This window comes from Haliotis rufescens, unplaced genomic scaffold (genome assembly GCF_023055435.1).
Source record: "Haliotis rufescens isolate VD_foot unplaced genomic scaffold, xgHalRufe1.0.p SCAF_8, whole genome shotgun sequence".
Taxonomy (NCBI): Eukaryota; Metazoa; Mollusca; class Gastropoda; order Lepetellida; family Haliotidae; genus Haliotis; species Haliotis rufescens.
In genome coordinates, this window is record NW_025964372.1 from 41,471,598 (window position 1) to 41,491,929 (window position 20,332).

The following is a 20,332-nucleotide window of genomic DNA, read 5'->3' on the forward strand; positions in this document are numbered from 1 at the left end:
GGGCATTACATGGAGGTCATTAATACGTGGCACCTTTATTTATAATAGAATATGGAAATATAAATATATAAGTTTATATACAAGTTTAACTCTCCAACATCAGGCTGAAGTCAAACGTTTATTGACCTGAGTCGCTTTACTTATTCAATATTAAAACTATAATTATGAATAGCACATATGGATCTATATTATTTCAAACGATGTCAGCAATCAGATTTTAACAATCATCTAAAATTCATGTGATTACAACCATATCTTGTCAAGATCATCCTCATGATAGCATTGTAAACATTTATCAGACAATGGCCGTCGGAACGAGGGGGCGGTCGTCTCGTCACCCTTTGACCATGTCAACGACCTTTGCGAGTCACGTGACTAAATATGCTCGGTCAAGTAAACAAACACAATTGTGGCGATTATGGTGGCCGTACTGTCGATACGTTATTGAAAATGTCGGACACGATGTGAGTATGAGGCGAATATCCATTCGCCCATGTGTTATTTTGTAGTCTCGTGCAACAAAGGCCGTCCACGAGAAGCGAGTTGAATCATACGATACGAAGCACTCTTATTCCCGCCACGAGTGATGAAATCGATCACTTCCGTGATTTTAATACTTCATTATGACCCTTTCAAATGAAGACAAAGCCATACAGAATAAAACAATTGGCGTAATTTAAGCATCAGAGAGCACACATCAGCTGCCATACCGCGTGTGGATGTGAGAATGTACGAGCGGCAAGTTTTTACCAACCCCTCGCACGTGGAAAGGCTGGCAAAGTGACGGGTGCAAAGACTATACGCGCTTTTCCTCGCAAATTCAGCCATTTGAAAAGGTTGTCATCAAATTAAAAGATGTGACATTCAACGATTCAAAACGAATGAACTAACCTTATTTGATTAATTTCCATCGTGTGTCACAAAAGAGCGATCATTACGTCTTCTACGGCGAGCGTTTTTCTCACACAGTTCTCCAAATACATGCGAAAGGTGACGTCATGCTACAAAGCTTGACTGGTATTGGCTGGCTGGCTGGCTGGAGCACATGCCTAGACTGTCACGTAGTCCCTACATGTTGATAATATTGAACTGATAATCCTTTGATATGTTATCGTTTCAATACGTCGTTATTTGATCAGTTTAGACCGTGTCATTTCATGATAGGAACTGACTGAGCGAACATTTCGACTGTCTAGATTTAGTCCAACGCCGCTCTCAGTGACAACATATTGGCTAATGTTATGTCGTTTCTGGACGAAGCAATATTAAATACAGTTTAGGTTGTGTTTCATGTCAGACGCTTTCCGCTTGCGTGAGGCAGTTTAGAATCACTTGACATGACAATACGTTTAAAAGAAAATGGTAATAATTACAAAACTAAAGCATTATTATTTCGCTACATGGGGATTGAATTCGCAGGTGAGTCGTCACTTTTCGGCTATATGTGATATATATATGACAATACGTTTAAAAGAAAATGGTAATAATTACAAAACTAAAGCATTATTATTTCGCTACATGGGGATTGAATTCGCAGGTGAGTCGTCACTTTTCGGCTATATGTGATATATATATATATATATATATATATAATGTGCATGCTTATTTCCATACCTTATAAGAATAAAGAAATATAAAGTTAGATGATAAATCATTAAAGTAACACATTATATCATGTAGCACAGTTGGCGTACTGACGTCACACAATACAAGTTATATAAGATAATTAAATGTCAAAGTGTGGCCTATCCGTCCATCGTAACGTTGTTCGTCATTTGCAGTTAAATCTCAGCTTCATTATTGACAGATAACTATAAATGTCAATCAGGTAAAGTCAGTTTATTCATGTCCATTTGCTTATATTGTACAATCAGAATGTAGTACGTACTCCTGTTAATCATCATTTTCATGTATAAAATTGTATGTTTGTACTGATATGAAAAAAAAGATACGGCCGGGTTGGCAGTCGACCTCCCGTCACGCCCTTAGTCGACGCCTACCGCTCTGAGTGTAATAAAGGGGGCGGTCGGGTAGCCTAGTGGTTAAAGCGTTCGCTCGTCACGGCGAAGACCCGAGTTCGATTCCCCACATGGGTACAATGTGTGAAGCCCATTCCTGGTGTCCCCCGCCGTGATATTGCTGGAATATTGCTTAAAGCGGCGTAAAACCATACTCACTCACTCAGTGTAATAAAGACACGATTTTCAGAAAGACTTGCATCTTATATGCGATTCCCTATCACCAGTTAAGAGGTGATTGTTACTCACTTCATACTTATGTAAAACGATCCCCTAGCGTCAATTAGGTGGTGACTGTATATAAGTAACAAACAAACAAACAAACAAGACTAACAATTAAACGCCAACGAAACACCCGGAAGTAACAATTGTCGTCCCTTATTTGTGTCCTTTGGAACTAGTGCAGTGACATTCGTCGGAGTGGTTTATTCTCCCTGGCGGTCCCTGCAGTGTTTTATTGTACGATAAACAACGACCACGAGTCGTTTATTTCTTATATGACATATCAACATTATGTTGGTTGGTTGGTGTGTTGTTATACGCCAAATGTGAAATTTGCGATTAAACATCACTAGACATGTTGATTGTATTCCATCTGTGACTAAATTCCCAGGTCCTCCGCTCACAGTTGGTTGGTTTGGGTTTGTTGTTTTACGCCGCACTCAGCAATATTCCAGCTATATGACGGCGGTCTGTAAATAATCAAGTCTGGACCAGATCATCCAGTAATTGATATCATGAGCATCGATCCACGCAATTGGGATCGATGACATGCTTCAACCATGTCTGCGAGCCTGACCACCCGATCCCGTTAGTCGCCTCTTACGACAAGTATAGTCGCCTCCAACATATGTCTTATTAAGGATGTTAATAAAATGTACAAGCTTTTGAAAAAATCCCCTATTTAATAATGATGACTCCCTGAATAGAATCCGACTTCGGCAATGTCGGACAAGTTTTATTAACAGGTGGGATAAGTTTGGTATTTCCCGCATATTCTCACAATCCTCACGTCGATTATCTGTTAATACCGATAGTCATATTTCTACCAATTTTTGATGACATCGTTCGCGCACTTTGTTTTCGTTGCCCAGCTGCATCTATGGGGAACAACTCACAAGACACTTCCCTCTAAAAAATAACGTCGTCCATTGTATACGACGTCATCAAGTTGCGAGCGTATGTTCGAATCTCCAAAAATGAGAGAAAATATCATGAAATAAACCACGCTTCGCTCTTAAATGTTCTTTGCTATTTATCGCATAGCATTCTTATATTTAGAAATAAAATTGTTATTCAAATTGATACCCTTGAAGCCCGTGAAGATTCCGGGGTAGAACAGGTCTTCAGCAACCCATGCTTGCCGTATATGGCGACTATGCTTGTCGTAAGAGGCGACCAACGAGATCGGGTGGTCAGGCTCGCTGACTTGGTTGATGCATGACATCGATCCCAATTGCGTGGATCGATGCTCATGAAATTAAACACTGGATTGTCTGGTCCAGACTCGATTATTTACAGACCGCCGTCATAAAGCTGGAATATTGCTGAGTGCGGCGTTAAACAACATACAAACAAACAAATGATACCGTCGATGTACACATGCATGTTTAAATCGTTTTATACACTATTGGTTGATTTTGTTCCAAATTCTTAAAGTAATCTGTATACATTTTGACCACGTTTATCACCCGATGTTGTTTATAACTATTCACAATAAGCACAATAAATGTCGAAATTAAAATTTAAGAAATAAAAAAAAATAATTGACGTAATCATATCGTTATCAGATGGAAGAGGAAAAAACAGAAATGATCACATCATCCTAAATACGTATACAGAAATGCATTCTTTCAACACTCACAGTCTGTTTCCGTTCACAACATGAAGCATGTTCCACGCATGCCTGGCGACTTCTTCAGATACGTGACTATATACGTGTCTACATTCACGCCCATTTTATTTATACCCGATTGGGGCGTTTGTTATGCGTATACAATGCTGGTTGCAGGGCTGGTTTATATCACGTACCCTACCTGTGTACAAATCACTCATGATCTGTTTTGCCCCTTTCAGAAAGGTGTTGACGTCCGTGTTATATTGATTTCTGTTTACATATAAAGATGTCGTGTGACAGGCTCGATTTGTGTGACAGGTTTGTATTTTATAAATATTAATGTTAGTTTTTGGTAAGTAATTAAATAAATAAAAATTCAAACTTATGTTGCCACATGTAATGTGGCCGTGATATGATATTTTAAATACCCGCAGAGGAAGGATCTTTTATTTAAAGATAATCATCGAGTCACATTGATGGACTAGGAGATCTACAATAACACGTGGCCTAAACACGCCACACCCCTTACTGTGTATGCGTCAGTTTTACATGTTGATTAAACGTATCTCACACAACAAATATTTAATTGAATAAATGCTATGTATTGCTCTAAGTTTTTGTAACACAAAACGTACCCCCATCCGTTTGCGAAGTGACTGATCGATGACTACCGTTAATTTGGGAACCGTTTGTTTGTTTGTTTTGTTTGTTGTTTAACGCCACACTCAGCAATAGTCCAGCTATGACGGCGGTCTGTAAGTAACCGAGTCTGGACCAGATAATCCAGTGAGTTACATCATGAGCAACGATCCACGCACTTGGGATACGAGCAAGCCTGTTCCCGTTACAACTTACCACAAGCGTAGTTGCCTCTTACGAGAAGCATGGGTTGCTGAAGACCTATTCTATACACCGGTTCTTCATGCGGTCACTACCACTAATGAGAGACATTGCTGCAAGGTCCATTTTCTGTCTAGGTCTAGACGTTGTAATTGGTGTGAAAATGTCATTGCCTTTGTGTAATTATTGTAATCAGTCACTGTTAAAAACATGCATATTACATTTTGAGCTAGCAGACAACGTAGTTAAAAAATTGACACTCAGCAATATTACAGCCATATGAAGGTGGCCTGGGAATAATCGTGTCTGGACGGACAGAGGAAGGTCGGTAGTTCGATCCCCGAGCCGCGTCATACTACAATACGTCATAATGGTACTTTTTGTTACCCTGGAACATTGCTGGAATATTGCTAAAAGCGGCGTAAAATCATACTCACTCACTCTCCCAGGAAGCGCTGCCTAGTCAAACCCACCAAGAACATTTAGGGAGAATGTGAAGACTCCCCAACATTGCAGCCTTCTGCATTACCCAGATTGTCAGAAGGGCTGTATTCCTGGTAGCACATCCGGGTACTCTCCCAATGTCAGGCACCAAACCTAAGGCACCGAGAACAATGGGGAGTCGGACAACCATGGATATTATGAAGAAGTTGATTTGAAAATGTTGAGTGATTGAGTGAGTAAGTTGGGTTTAAGGCCGCTTTTAACAGTATTCCAGTTATATCACGGCATGTCAGCTTAATGTGGGAGGAAAGCCCGAAGTGATGCAGGTCTCAGACGTTTACCACTTTGGTGAAACCCAAGAGCACGGGTCTGGTGCTGACAAACCTAGAAACATAATCGGGGCGAACCGGGATTAGAACCAACGATCATAGGTTTCTGGCGTGCCTAAGAATCACGACGCTATAGACGACTGGATCACCCGTGCTCTCCGACAATCTTGAACACCCGGTAGTATTGAACTCACTTGCACAGAAAGTTGAATATTACCCATGCAGTAAGTTAGGGTCACGTGTGAGTGAGTGAGTATGGTTTTACACCGCTTTTAGCAATATTCCAGCAATATCACGGCGATAGTCTTCGGCGTGACGAGCGAACGCTTTAACCACTAGGCTACCCGACCGCCCCCGGGTCACGTGCGATAATTTTCCGATACTTGCACGTGTGTTTTAGCGAGTATCGATAACGAGGTGAGTTGAAGTGATCGTTCTACAATGACACTGAAGGATGATCGATTCTGATTGTTTAATTTTACTAAATTTGAAGAGGTTGGTGAGCGATAGAAACTTGTAATCGCATCACTGAACCGAAAACGTCCGTTTGTAGAAAAGCGTTCTGTCATGGTTACGGAAGCCTTTTAGGGCCATTTGTTAGTTTTTTTCATGCAATTTCAAGATACTATGATGAAATTTCAAGATACTATATGTTGAAATTTCAAGATACTATATGATGAAATTTCAAGATACTATATGTTGAAATTTCAAGATACTATGTTGAAATAGAGAATCTCACCCGAGTGTCTTTTGATATCAAATATAACAACACGAGTTGATAAAAGTTGAGTGTTGATATATTTGATATCAAACGACGCAAGGGTGAGATTCTATTTAAAATGCAACATCATTCTTCCAACTTTTTTCAGTTTGTAAACAGTACTGCTAACAGCTTCAGAAGCAGAGCCACCAGTGATTAGTCATTTGACTGTGACGTCATGGTATCGAATGACGTCACACTGGTCTGCAAAGCATTGTGATGCAATTTCATTGCAGCGATATCTACAATGTAACCATATCTCCTGTGGGAGCCAGTTTTGGATGATAAAATATAAAAAAACAAGTGGCCCTAAGATTTCCGTACATGGTAGCGTGAAGATAAACCTATTCTGTATAATACATTTAAAACAGAATAAGTTTATTTCCAAAATGGTTCAATGTTGAGAACAATACACTATAAAGTTCCCCATTGTTCATGACGATAACAGACCCGTGAAGATTCCGGGGTAGAATAGGTCTTTAGCAACCCATACTTGCCGTAAAAGGCGACTAACGGGATCGGCAGGTCAGGCTCGCTGACTTGGTTGATGCATGTCATCGATCCCAATTGCGTGGATCGATGCTCATGATATTAATCACTGGATTGTCTGGTCCAGACTCGAATATTTACAGACCGCCATCATATAGCTGGAATATTGCTGAGTCCGGCGTTAAACAACAAACCAACCAACCATGACGATAACGTTACGTCATCTGAACAATAGACTGATTTCGGTGAAATTTCACACATTTCTCTTCATTTTCTTTTGTAAAATGGCATGAGTAATATTCAGAATACTCTAACCCGGAATTACGGGTGGCCGATTCTTCATCAATGAATGCTGTAAGTCACTTGCCAAAGTCTCCGCTTACATGGTGTATTTACGAGTGAGTATGGTTTTACGCCGCTTTTAGCAACATTCCAGCAATATCACGGCGGGGGACACCAGAAATTGGCTTCACACATTGTACCCATGTGGGGAATCGAACCCGGGTCTTCGGCTTGACAAGCGAACGCTTTAACCACTAGGCTACCTCACGTGTATTAACGATCAACTTAAAAGTTGTTATTTCTCGTATAATCAAGCAAACGAGAAAAGCATAAATAAATATGTATTATAAAAGTTACATTAAGCGAACTCATAAAAAGTCAAATATAGACAGATTATTGAACGTATTATTCCGCGTATTTAAAAATGCTAGTACCATATTTACTGGCGTCTAAATCGAAGACACTTCGCGCTTGTTTTATTTTAGGTGACGTTGCCATAGCAACGGATATAACACAAAATTAGTCGTCAAGTGGGAGATGTACAAGTTATATTTGATTAGCTTCTGCAGGTCTTTTTATATGTGTCTGACATACGTGAATCTGGCCCAGACATTCTCACGTAGATTGTTGGTTGAAGCTCTGGTTTTTATTTTGGTTCATAATTACAGGAAGAACATAGAGACGCTACTCATCAACTGGGTCTTTCATGATTACTTTACGCCATTTTGAACCCGTTACATTATTAACATTAACTCGATTTAATTAGGAAGAGGCAACGTGTCAATTTAAACCATTTAAAACCCGTTTCACTATTAACATGAACTCGACTAAATAAGGAAGAGGAAATTTGTCATTTCATATACCTATCAAGTAGCGCTCTACTTATCGAATGGCACATATATTGTTATTTGAGTGAGTGAGTGAGTGAGTATGGTTTTACGCCTTTTTAGCAGTATTCCAGCGATATCACGGCGGGGGACACCAGAAATGGGCTTCACACATTGTACCCATGTGGGGAATCGAACCCGGGTCTTCGGCTTGACGAGCGAACGCTTTAACCACTAGGCTATCCGACCGCCCCTGTTACATAAGTGAGCCTGTATATAAATGCATGCTCGGCAAAGATGTTTTATATTTACTCTGTATTTATATGTACATGTTTACGTTGCTGACATGAAGTTTTGCCTCTGATGCCACTGAGAACGGCATGAATAGAAATATTGCCGTAAAAGGCGACTATGCTTGTCGTAAGAGGCGACTAACGGGATCAGGTGGTCAGGCTCGCTGACTTGGTTGATGCATGCCATCGTATCCCAATTGCGTGGATCGATGCTCATGATGTCAATCACTGGATTGTCTGGTCCAGACTCGATTATTTACAAATCACCGTCATATAGCTGGAATATTGCTGAGTGCGGTGGTAAACTACAAACAAACAAACTGAATGTTAATAAAAGTTCAGTTCAGACATTTTGAAAACTCGGCTCAATTGGACCAGATCCTTAAACAGATATGTCTATAAGGTGGAAACCTCTCGTGCCAGTCTAAAACACTTTAGCAAGTTGTTTTTTTCTTTTTCAAGTTCAAGTTAATGAAAATGAAGACGTTCTCCGGGCTACTTTCTAGTATACGTTAAAAGACAATTTAACTAGAAAAATCGCTATTTCGCTACATGGGGATTGAATTCGCAGGTGAGTCGTCACTTTTCGGCTATATGTGATATATATATATATATATATATATATATATATATATATATATATATATATATATATAATGTGCATGCTTATTTCCATACCTTATAAGAATAAAGAAATATAAAGTTAGATGATAAATCATTAAAGTAACACATTATATCATGTAGCACAGTTGGCGTACTGACGTCACACAATACAAGTTATATAAGATAATTAAATGTCAAAGTGTGGCCTCTCCGTCCATCGTAACGTTGTTCGTCATTTGCAGTTAAATCTCAGCTTCATTATTGACAGATAACTATAAATGTCAATCAGGTAAAGTCAGTTTATTCATGTCCATTTTCAAATGAAATTGTATAATATTCTTTGCTTATATTGTACAATTAGAATGTAGTACGTACTTCTGTTAATCATCATTTTCATGTATAAAATTGTATGTTTGTACTGATATGAAAAAAAAGATACGGCCGGGTTGGCAGTCGACCTCCCGTCACGCCCTTAGTCGACGCCTACCGCTCTGAGTGTAATAAAGGGGGCGGTCGGGTAGCCTAGTGGTTAAAGCGTTCGCTCGTCACGGCGAAGACCCGAGTTCGATTCCCCACATGGGTACAATGTGTGAAGCCCATTTCTGGTGTCCCCCGCCGTGATATTGCTGGAATATTGCTAAAAGCGGCGTAAAACCATACTCACTCACTCAGTGTAATAAAGACACGATTTTCAGAAAGACTTGTATCTTATATGCGATTCCCTATCGCCAGTTAAGAGGTGATTGTTACTCAATTCATACTTATGTAAAACGATCCCCTAGCGTCAATTAGGTGGTGACTGTATATAAGTAACAAACAAACAAACAAACAAACAAAACTAACAATTAAACGCCAACGAAACACCCGGAAGTAACAATTGTCGTCCCTTATTTGTGTCCTTTGGAACTAGTGCAGTGACATTCGTCGGAGTGGTTTATTCTCCCTGCAGTGTTTTATTGTACGATAAACAACGACCACGAGTCGTTTATTTCTTATATGGCATATCAACATTATGTTGGTTGGTTGGTGTGTTGTTTTACGCCAAATGTGAAATTTGCGATTAAACATCACTAGATTGTTGATTGTATTCCATCTGTGACTAAATTCCCAGGTCCTCCGCTCACAGTTGGTTGGTTTTGGTTTGTTGTTTTACGCCGCACTCAGCAATATTCCAGCTATATGACGGCGGTCTGTAAATAATCAAGTCTGGACCAGACCATCCAGTAATTGATATCATGAGCATCGATCCACGCAATTGGGATCGATGACATGCTTCAACCATGTCTGCGAGCCTGACCACCCGATCCCGTTAGTCGCCTCTTATGACAAGTATAGTCGCCTCCAACATATGTCTTATTAAGGATGTTAATAAAATGTACAAGCTTTTGAAAAAATCCCCTATTTAATAATGATGACTCCCTGAATAGAATCCGACTTCGGCAATGTCGGACAAGTTTTATTAACAGGTGGGATAAGTTTGGTATTTCCCGCATATTCTCACAATCCTCACGTCGATTATCTGTTAATTTTCTCCCAATACCGATAGTCATATTTCTACCAATTTTTGATGACATCGTTCGCGCACTTTGTTTTCGTTGCCCAGCTGCATCTATGGGGAACAACTCACAAGACACTTCCCTCTAAAAAATAACGTCGTCCATTGTATACGACGTCATCAAGTTGCGAGCGTATGTTCGAATCTCCAAAAATGAGAGAAAATATCATGAAATAAACCACGCTTCGCTCTTAAATGTTCTTTGCTATTTATCGCATAGCATTCTTATATTTAGAAATAAAATTGTTATTCAAATTGATACCCTTGAAGCCCGTGAAGATTCCGGGGTAGAACAGGTCTTCAGCAACCCATGCTTGCCGTACATGGCGACTATGCTTGTCGTAAGAGGCGACCAACGAGATCGGGTGGTCAGGCTCGCTGACTTGGTTGATGCATGACATCGATCCCAATTGCGTGGATCGATGCTCATGAAATTAAACACTGGATTGTCTGGTCCAGACTCGATTATTTACAGACCGCCGTCATAAAGCTGGAATATTGCTGAGTGCGGCGTTAAACAACATACAAACAAACAAATGATACCGTCGATGTACACATGCATGTTTAAATCGTTTTATACACTATTGGTTGATTTTGTTCCAAATTCTTAAAGTAATCTGTATACATTTTGACCACGTTTATCACCCGATGTTGTTTATAACTATTCACAATAAGCACAATAAATGTCGAAATTAAAATTTAAGAAATAAAAAAAAATAATTGACGTAATCATATCGTTATCAGATGGAAGAGGAAAAAACAGAAATGATCACATCATCCTAAATACGTATACAGAAATGCATTCTTTCAACACTCACAGTCTGTTTCCGTTCACAACATGAAGCATGTTCCACGCATGTCTGGCGACTTCTTCAGATACGTGACTATATACGTGTCTACATTCACGCCCATTTTATTTATACCCGATTGGGGCGTTTGTTATGCGTATACAATGCTGGTTGCAGGGCTGGTTTATATCACGTACCCTACCTGTGTACAAATCACTCATGGTCTGTTTTGCCCCTTTCAGAAAGGTGTTGACGTCCGTGTTATATTGATTTCTGTTTACATAAAGATGTCGTGTGACAGGCTCGATTTGTGTGACAGGTTTGTATTTTATAAATATTAATGTTAGTTTTTGGTAAGTAATTAAATAAAAAAAAATTCAAACTTATGTTGCCACATGTAATGTGGCCGTGATATGATATTTTAAATACCCGCAGAGGAAGGATCTTTTATTTAAAGATAATCATCGAGTCACATTGATGGACTAGGAGATCTACAATAACACGTGGCCTAAACACGCCACACCCCTTACTGTGTATGCGTCAGTTTTACATGTTGATTAAACGTATCTCACACAACAAATATTTAATTGAATAAATGCTATGTATTGCTCTAAGTTTTTGTAACACAAAACGTACCCCCATCCGTTTGCGAAGTGACTGATCGATGACTACCGTTAATTTGGGTACCGTTTGTTTGTTTGTTTTGTTTGTTGTTTAACGCCACACTCAGCAATAGTCCAGCTATGACGGCGGTCTGTAAGTAACCGAGTCTGGACCAGATAATCCAGTGAGTTACATCATGAGCATCGATCCACGCACTTGGGATACGAGCAAGCCTGTTCCCGTTACAACTTACCACAAGCGTAGTCGCCTCTTACGAGAAGCATGGGTTGCTGAAGACCTATTCTATACACCGGTTCTTCATGCGGTCACTACCACTAATGAGAGACATTGCTGCAAGGTCCATTTTCTGTCTAGGTCTAGACGTTGTAATTGGTGTGAAAATGTCATTGCCTTTGTGTAATTATTGTAATCAGTCACTGTTAAAAACATGCATATTACATTTTGAGCTAGCAGACAACGTGGTTAAAAAATTGACACTCAGCAATATTACAGCCATATGAAGGTGGCCTGGGAATAATCGTGTCTGGACGGAGAGAGGAAGGTCGGTAGTTCGATCCCCGAGCCGCGTCATACTACAATACGTCATAATGGTACTTTTTGTTACCCTGCCTGGCGCTCGACATTAAGACAATAAAGCAGGGACTGGTCAGCTCGGAGTCAGTATACTGTGTCTGAGAAGGGTATCCATGTTAAACTTGGGCATTGTATTTCAGTGGGCTAGCACTATAAAATCGACATCAGTCCGCACCAGTACAACAAGAAGTCACACATATGCATGCATGTCGCTAAGAGAGTGAAATAATCTTGAACGCGACGTTAAACAACATTGCCCCTCACCAAGGTCTAGACCTTGCACTTAGATATTGTCTCTGTTCGACTGATTGAGACAGTAATTCGTCTAATTGATACATTGTCTCTGTGTAATTTGACTAATGGACACATTGTACTGATTTTCATCATTTTATTGTTTGCAGGCAAACAACGTGAGCTTTGCGAGACTGAAATCAATATTGCTAGAACTGCTAAATCGCAGAGGCTAGTCCCTTCGACAGTCAATGGATGAGATGGTAATATGAATGCAAACCCCATTCCCACCCGCTTGCCCCCCCCCCCCCCCCCCCCCCCCTCCCACACACACACACACACACACACGCAGCCCAGACAGCGGGGCGGTCGGGTAGCCTAGTGGTTAAAGCGTCCGCTCGTCACGCCGAAGAACCGGGTTCGATTCCCGACATGGGTACAATGTGTGAAGCCCATTTCTGGTGTCCCCCGCCGTGATATTGCTGGAATATTGCTAAAAGCGGCGTAAAATCATACTCACTCACTCTCCCAGGAAGCGCTGCCTAGTCAAACCCACCAAGAACATTTAGGGAGAATGTGAAGACTCCCCAACATTGCAGCCTTCTGCATTACCCAGATTGTCAGAAGGGCTGTATTCCTGGTAGCACATCCGGGTACTCTCCCAATGTCAGGCACCAAACCTAAGGCACCGAGAACAATGGGGAGTCGGACAACCATGGATATTATGAAGAAGTTGATTTGAAAATGTTGAGTGATTGAGTGAGTAAGTTGGGTGTAAGGCCGCTTTTAACAGTATTCCAGTTATATCACGGCATGTCAGCTTAATGTGGGAGGAAAGCCCGAAGTGATGCAGGTCTCAGACGTTTACCACTTTGGTGAAACCCAAGAGCATGGGTCTGGTGCTGACAAACCTAGAAACATAATCGGGGCGAACCGGGATTAGAACCAACGATCATAGGTTTCTGGCGTGCCTAAAAATCACGACGCTATAGACGACTGGATCACCCGTGCTCTCCGACAATCTTGAACACCCGGTAGTATTGAACTCACTTGCACAGAAAGTTGAATATTACCCATGCAGTAAGTTAGGGTCACGTGTGAGTGAGTGAGTGAGTATGGTTTTACACCGCTTTTAGCAATATTCCAGCAATATCACGGCGATAGTCTTCGGCGTGACGAGCGAACGCTTTAACCACTAGGCTACCCGACCGCCCCCGGGTCACGTGTGATAATTTTCCGGTACTTGCACGTGTGTTTTAGCGAGTATCGATACCGAGGTGAGTTGAAGTGATCGTTCTACAATGACACTGAAGGATGATCGATTCTGATTGGTTAGTTTTAATGATATCAAACGACGCAAGGGTGAGATTCTATTTAAAATGCAACATCATTCTTCCAACTTTTTTCAGTTTGTAAACAGTACTGCTAACAGCTTCGGGTTAGAATAGGTCTTTAGCAACCCATGCTTGCCGTAAAAGGTGACTATGGTTGCCGTAAAAGGCGACTAACGGGATCGGGTGGTCAGGCTCGCTGACTTGGTTGATGCATGTCATCGATCCCAATTGCGTGGATCGATGCTCATGATATTAATCACTGGATTGTCTGGTCCAGACTCGATTATTTACAGACCGCCATCATATAGCTGGAATATTGCTGAGTCCGGCGTTAAACAACAACAAACCAACCAACCAACCATGACGATAACGTTACGTCATCTGAACAATAGACAGATTTCGGTGAAATTTCACACATTTCTCTTCATTTTCTTTTGTAAAATGGCATGAGTAATATTCAGAATACTCTAACCCGGAATTACGGGTGGCCGGTTCTTCATCAATGAATGCTGTAAGTCACTTGCCAAAGTCTCCGCTTACATGGTGTATTTACGAGTGAGTATGGTTTTACGCCGCTTTTAGCAATATTCCAGCAATATCACGGCGGGGGACACCAGAAATGGGCTTCACACATTATACCCATGTGGGGAATCGAAGCCGGGTCTTCGGCTTGACAAGCGAACGCTTTAGCCACTAGGCTACCTCACGTGTATTAACGATCAACTTAAGAGTTGTTATTTCTCGTATAATCAAGCAAACGAGAAAAGCATAAATAAATATGTATGATATATGTTACATTAAGCGAACTCATAAAAAGAACTCAAAATATAGACATATTATTGAACGTATTATTCCGCGAATTTAAAAATGCTAGTACCATATTTACTGGCGTCTAAATCGAAGACACTTCGCGCTTGTTTTATTTTAGGTGACGTTGCCATAGCAACGGATATAACACAAAATTAGTCGTCAAGTGGGAGATGTACAAGTTATATTTGATTAGCTTCTGCAGGTCTTTTTATATGTGTCTGACATACGTGAATCTGGCCCAGACATTCTCACGTTGATTGTTGGTTGAAGCTCTGGTTTTTATTTTGGTTCATAATTACAGGAAGAACATAGAGACGCTACTCATCAACTGGGTCTTTCATGATTACTTTACGCCATTTTGAACCCGTTACATTATTAACATTAACTCGATTTAATTAGGAAGAGGCAACGTGTCAATTTAAACCATTTAAAACCCGTTTCACTATTAACATGAACTCGACTAAATAAGGAAGAGGAAATTTGTCTTTTCATATACCTATCAAGTAGCGCTCTACTTATCGAATGGCACATATATTGTTATCTGAGTGAGTGAGTGAGTGAGTATGGTTTTACGCCTTTTTAGCAGTATTCCAGCGATATCACGGCGGGGGACACCAGAAATGGGCTTCACACATTATACCCATGTGGGGAATCGAAGCCGGGTCTTCGGCTTGACAAGCGAACGCTTTAGCCACTAGGCTACCTCACGTGTATTAACGATCAACTTAAGAGTTGTTATTTCTCGTATAATCAAGCAAACGAGAAAAGCATAAATAAATATGTATGATAAATGTTACATTAAGCGAACTCATAAAAAGAACTCAAAATATAGACATATTATTGAACGTATTATTCCGCGAATTTAAAAATGCTAGTACCATATTTACTGGCGTCTAAATCGAAGACACTTCGCGCTTGTTTTATTTTAGGTGACGTTGCCATAGCAACGGATATAACACAAAATTAGTCGTCAAGTGGGAGATGTACAAGTTATATTTGATTAGCTTCTGCAGGTCTTTTTATATGTGTCTGACATACGTGAATCTGGCCCAGACATTCTCACGTAGATTGTTGGTTGAAGCTCTGGTTTTTATTTTGGTTCATAATTACAGGAAGAACATAGAGACGCTACTCATCAACTGGGTCTTTCATGATTACTTTACGCCATTTTGAACCCGTTACATTATTAACATTAACTCGATTTAATTAGGAAGAGGCAACGCGTCAATTTAAACCATTTAAAACCCGTTTCACTATTAACATGAACTCGACTAAATAAGGAAGAGGAAATTTGTCATTTCATATACCTATCAAGTAGCGCTCTACTTATCGAATGGCACATATATTGTTATCTGAGTGAGTGAGTGAGTATGGTTTTACGCCTTTTTAGCAGTATTCCAGCGATATCACGGCGGGGGACACCAGAAATGGGCTTCACATATTGTACCCATGTGGGGAATCGAACCCGGGTCTTCGGCTTGACGAGCGAACGCTTTAACCACTAGGCTACCCGACCGCCCCTGTTACATAAGTGAGCCTGTATATAAATGCATGCTCGGCAAAGATGTTTTATATTTACTCTGTATTTATATGTACATGTTTACGTTGCTGACATGAAGTTTTGCCTCTGATGCCACTGAGAACGGCATGAATAGAAATATTGCCGTAAAAGGCGACTATGCTTGTCGTAAGAGGCGACTAACGAGATCAGGTGGCCAGGCTCGCTGACTTGGTTGATGCATGCCATCGTATCCCAATTGCGTGGATCGATGCTCATGATGTCAATCACTGGATTGTCTGGTCCAGACTCGATTATTAACAAACCACCGTCATATAGCTGGAATATTGCCGAGTGCGGTGTTAAACTACAAACAAACAAACAAACTGAATGTTAATAAAAGTTCAGTTCAGACATTTTGAAAACTCGGCTCAATTGGACCAGATCCTAAAACAGATATATCTATAAGGTGAAAACCTCCCGTGCCAGTCTAAAACACTTTAGCAAGTTTAGGTTGCTTTTTCAAATTCAAGTTAATGAAAATGAAGACGTTCTCCGGGCTACTTTCTAGTATACGTTAAAAGACAATTTAACAAGAAAAATCTTCAAATATTTTCATGCGGGAGACTGACTGGTTATTTACCGGGGAGTCTACATGTTAGATTATGTCGTCCCCCTGCTCGGATGAGTGACAGCTGCACGAGCTGATGCAAAACGGTGTTTGGTGCCAACATGGTATTAGTGCGCATGCGTGACTTTCAAGGTCAACCGTTCCTCACTTTTCTCAATGGGAGACGCCAGTCGATAAATGTACATATATTCTTCTCTAGACCAATCACACTATATACAGACACTACCTTATATCTAATACTATAAATAATTCTTGTTAGCATCGCCTTGTTGTAACGTTTGAGCACAGAACTATGTAACTAATTTAATATTCTATATGTAACAAGTTTACTGGTTTGTCGTTTAAGACCACACTTAGCAATATTACAGCTATATGACGGTGGTCTGTAACTAATCGAGTCTGGACCAGAAAATCCAGTGATGGACACCATGAGCATCGATTTACGCAATCGGGATACGATGATATGCATCAACCAAGTCAGCGAGCCTGACCACCCGATCCCTTGAGTCGCCTTTTACGACAAGCCTAGTCACCTTTTACGGCAAGCATGGGTTGCTGAACACTACCCCGAGTCTTCACGGGTTCATGAAATTATTAATGCCAACAGTGCTAAGGTGTCTCGTTGCTGAAAATCAAGTCATAAATATTCAAAACGGGTAAAAATCATCATTTGCTTTTAAACGATTTGTCCATCACAATTGGTAGATATTATATATGAGCATCGATCCACGTAATTAGGATACTATGACATGCATCAACCAAGTCGGCGAGCCTGACCTCCCGATACTGTTAGTCGCCTTATACGACAAGCATGGGTTGGTGAAGACCAAATCTAGCCTGAATCTTCACTTTTTGTTTGTTTGTTTGTTTGTTTGTTGTTAAACGCCGCACTCAGCAATATTCCAGCTGTATGACGACTGTCTGTAAATAATCGGGTGAGTGAGTAATTACATCAACTGTGATATACATGTACAGCAATATTACAAACTATCCGGACACGTTCGAATATCGCACCGCCTCCGTGGTCTAGTGGTAGAGCGTCCGCCCGGAGAGCGGAAGGTCCGGGGTTCGATCCCAGGCCGCGTCATACCAAAAGACGTTAAAAGATGGTACGTGTTGTTACCCTGTCTGACGCATTAAGGGGCTAAAACAAGGACTGGTCGGCTCGGAGTCAGTATACTGTGTCTGAGTGGGGTATCCATGTTAAACTGCGGCATGGTATCTCAGTGTGCTAACACTATAAATCGGCATCAGTCCGGACTAGTACAAGCAGCCACACACACACACGTGCATGCACGTCGCTATATAAGTGCAATAATCTTGGACGCGACGTTAAACTCCATTTCACCTCACCCGTTCGAATATCTTAAACACGCTTATTAATGATATTATTATGTATGTTTGATAAAATGTGTTTTTAAATATATTTTTGCATTGATGACTCACTTAATATCAACTTAATCTCGTCTCTATGTTGCTGAAATAATGCTGATGCGACGTTAAATTTTAACTCACTTACTCCCATTCTAATTAAGGGTCAAATTGATAACGCTCTTCGGGCATAGTCCATGCAGCGCTAGTATCTGTTGTTCTGCTGGTCAGATAGTTAGGCAAACAAATTTAAGACGTCAACACCTTCATGTGTATTTGCGGCGATGTCCATCACCCACACTTATCGAGTACCACGTGACCAGTGAAGATCCGGGGTGGGTCTTCAGCAACTCATACTTGTCATAACAGGCGACTATTATTGTCGTAAGAGGCGTCTAACGGGATCGGGTGGTCAGACTCGCTGACTTGGTTGATGCATGTCATCGTATCCCGATTGCGTAAATCGATGCTCATGGTGTCCATCACTGGATTTTCTGGTCCAGACTCGATTATTTACAGACCGCCGCCATATAACTGGAATATTGCTGAGTGCGGCGTTAAACAACAACCAACCAACCAACCCAAATGCGAAAATAGATGTTCATAGTCACCTTTTAAGGCAAACATGGGTTGCTGAAGACCTACTCTACCCCGTATTTTCACGGGTCTTACGCATTTGGGATACAATGACATGCATCAACCAAGTCAGCGAGCCTGACCACCCGATCCTGTTAGTCGCCTCTTACGACAAGCATGGGTTGCTGAAGACCTATTCTACCCCGTATCTTCACGGGTCTTACGCATTTGGGATACAATGACATGCATCAACCAAGTCAGCGAGCCTGACCACCCGATCCTGTTAGTCGACTCTTACGACAAGCATGGGTTGCTGAAGACCTATTCTACCCCGTATCTTCACGGGTCTTACGCATTTGGGATACAATGACATGCATCAACCAAGTCAGCGAGCCTGACCACCCGATCCTGTTAGTCGACTCTTACGACAAGCATGGGTTGCTGAACAAGTCTGACCCGGATTTTCAGGGATCGGATGGTCAGACTCGCAATATCGAAGTATCCGTATTGCGTGGATGGATGCTCATGATGTCAATCACTGAATTGTCTGGCCCAGACTCGTTTATTTTCCGACCACCGTCATTAACTGTAGTGTTGCTGAATGCGGCGTTAAACAGCAAACAAACATCACCATTGAATACATAGCTATCTACACTTATGGCTACCCGCTTCTTAGACATAAATCCGTTCGTGACATGCAGCTATGACACTATGTATCATATCTAAGTACATACATACCCTGCGACGCGATCAAGGAAGTCCGGTTCCACTTGAGGGTAGCCTGTTATCACAAAGTCAACACTACCCAGAGCTACGCATACACGGGATAGGCAGTACCTACCTCCTTCTGAACGTTCGGCGTCGCCCGGGAGACTATGTGGCTATGTGATACCTCAGAGCTGTGGGTTGATTGTGTGGAGTCTTTAGTCTACCACGGAAAGTTCACAATGTGCTTCCCGGGTATACCGCCTGTAAGAAATGACTTGTTCAATATTGCTAACGCCGGTCTCATAGCTCCAGACCCCATGCTGCAAGAAAAAGTTGCACTTTTATTGACGGAGGAGGCATTTGAGGCCGCTGAAAGCCTAAAGCATTACGGATACCACCTTAATGTTATGACACGTGCGGCAGTGAATATTAGCATGGCACGTGTATCAGTGCTTCAAAACATTAACTAACTTGACACGTGCAGCAGTGAATGTTAGCATGACACTTGTATCAGTGTTTCTATAACACTAACTAACTTGACACGCGCGGCAGTGAATGTTAGCATGACACGTGTATCAGTGCTTCTAACACTAATTAACTTGACACGCGCGGCAGTGAATGTTAGCATGACACGTGTATCAGTGCTTCTATAACACTCACTAACTTGACAAATGCGGCAGTGAAAATTAGCATGACACGTGTATCAGTGCTTCTAACACTAACTTGACACTTGCGGCAGTGAATATTAGCACGACACGTGTATCAGTGCTTCTAACACTAACTAACTTGACACGTGCGGCAGTGAATATTAGAATGACACGTGTATCAGTGCTTCTAACACTAACTTGACACTTGCGGCAGTGAATATTAGCATGACATGTGTATCAGTGCTTCTATAACACTAACTAACT

General features: G+C 41.1%; 1 protein-coding gene across 4 annotated transcripts in view; it reads right to left on the minus strand.

Annotated features, from left to right (window-relative positions):
- Window positions 1–19,662, minus strand: part of LOC124121682 (influenza virus NS1A-binding protein homolog A-like) — a 69,299-nt gene extending 49,637 nt beyond the window's left edge. The window contains exon 1 of one of the 4 annotated variants that reach the window (XM_046484731.2): window positions 19,555–19,662. Coding sequence is in view for 2 of the 4 variants with exons in the window: in XM_046484727.2 (XP_046340683.2) it covers window positions 3,883–3,911 (29 nt within the window). In the remaining 2 variants the exon portion in view is untranslated. Of the gene's footprint in view, window positions 1–891; window positions 1,044–3,882; window positions 3,940–19,451 lie in introns of those variants that run through there. The other 3 variants (XM_046484730.2, XM_046484727.2, XM_046484728.2) reach the window with 3 other exon arrangements.
- Window positions 19,663–20,332: the final 670 nt, after the last annotated feature.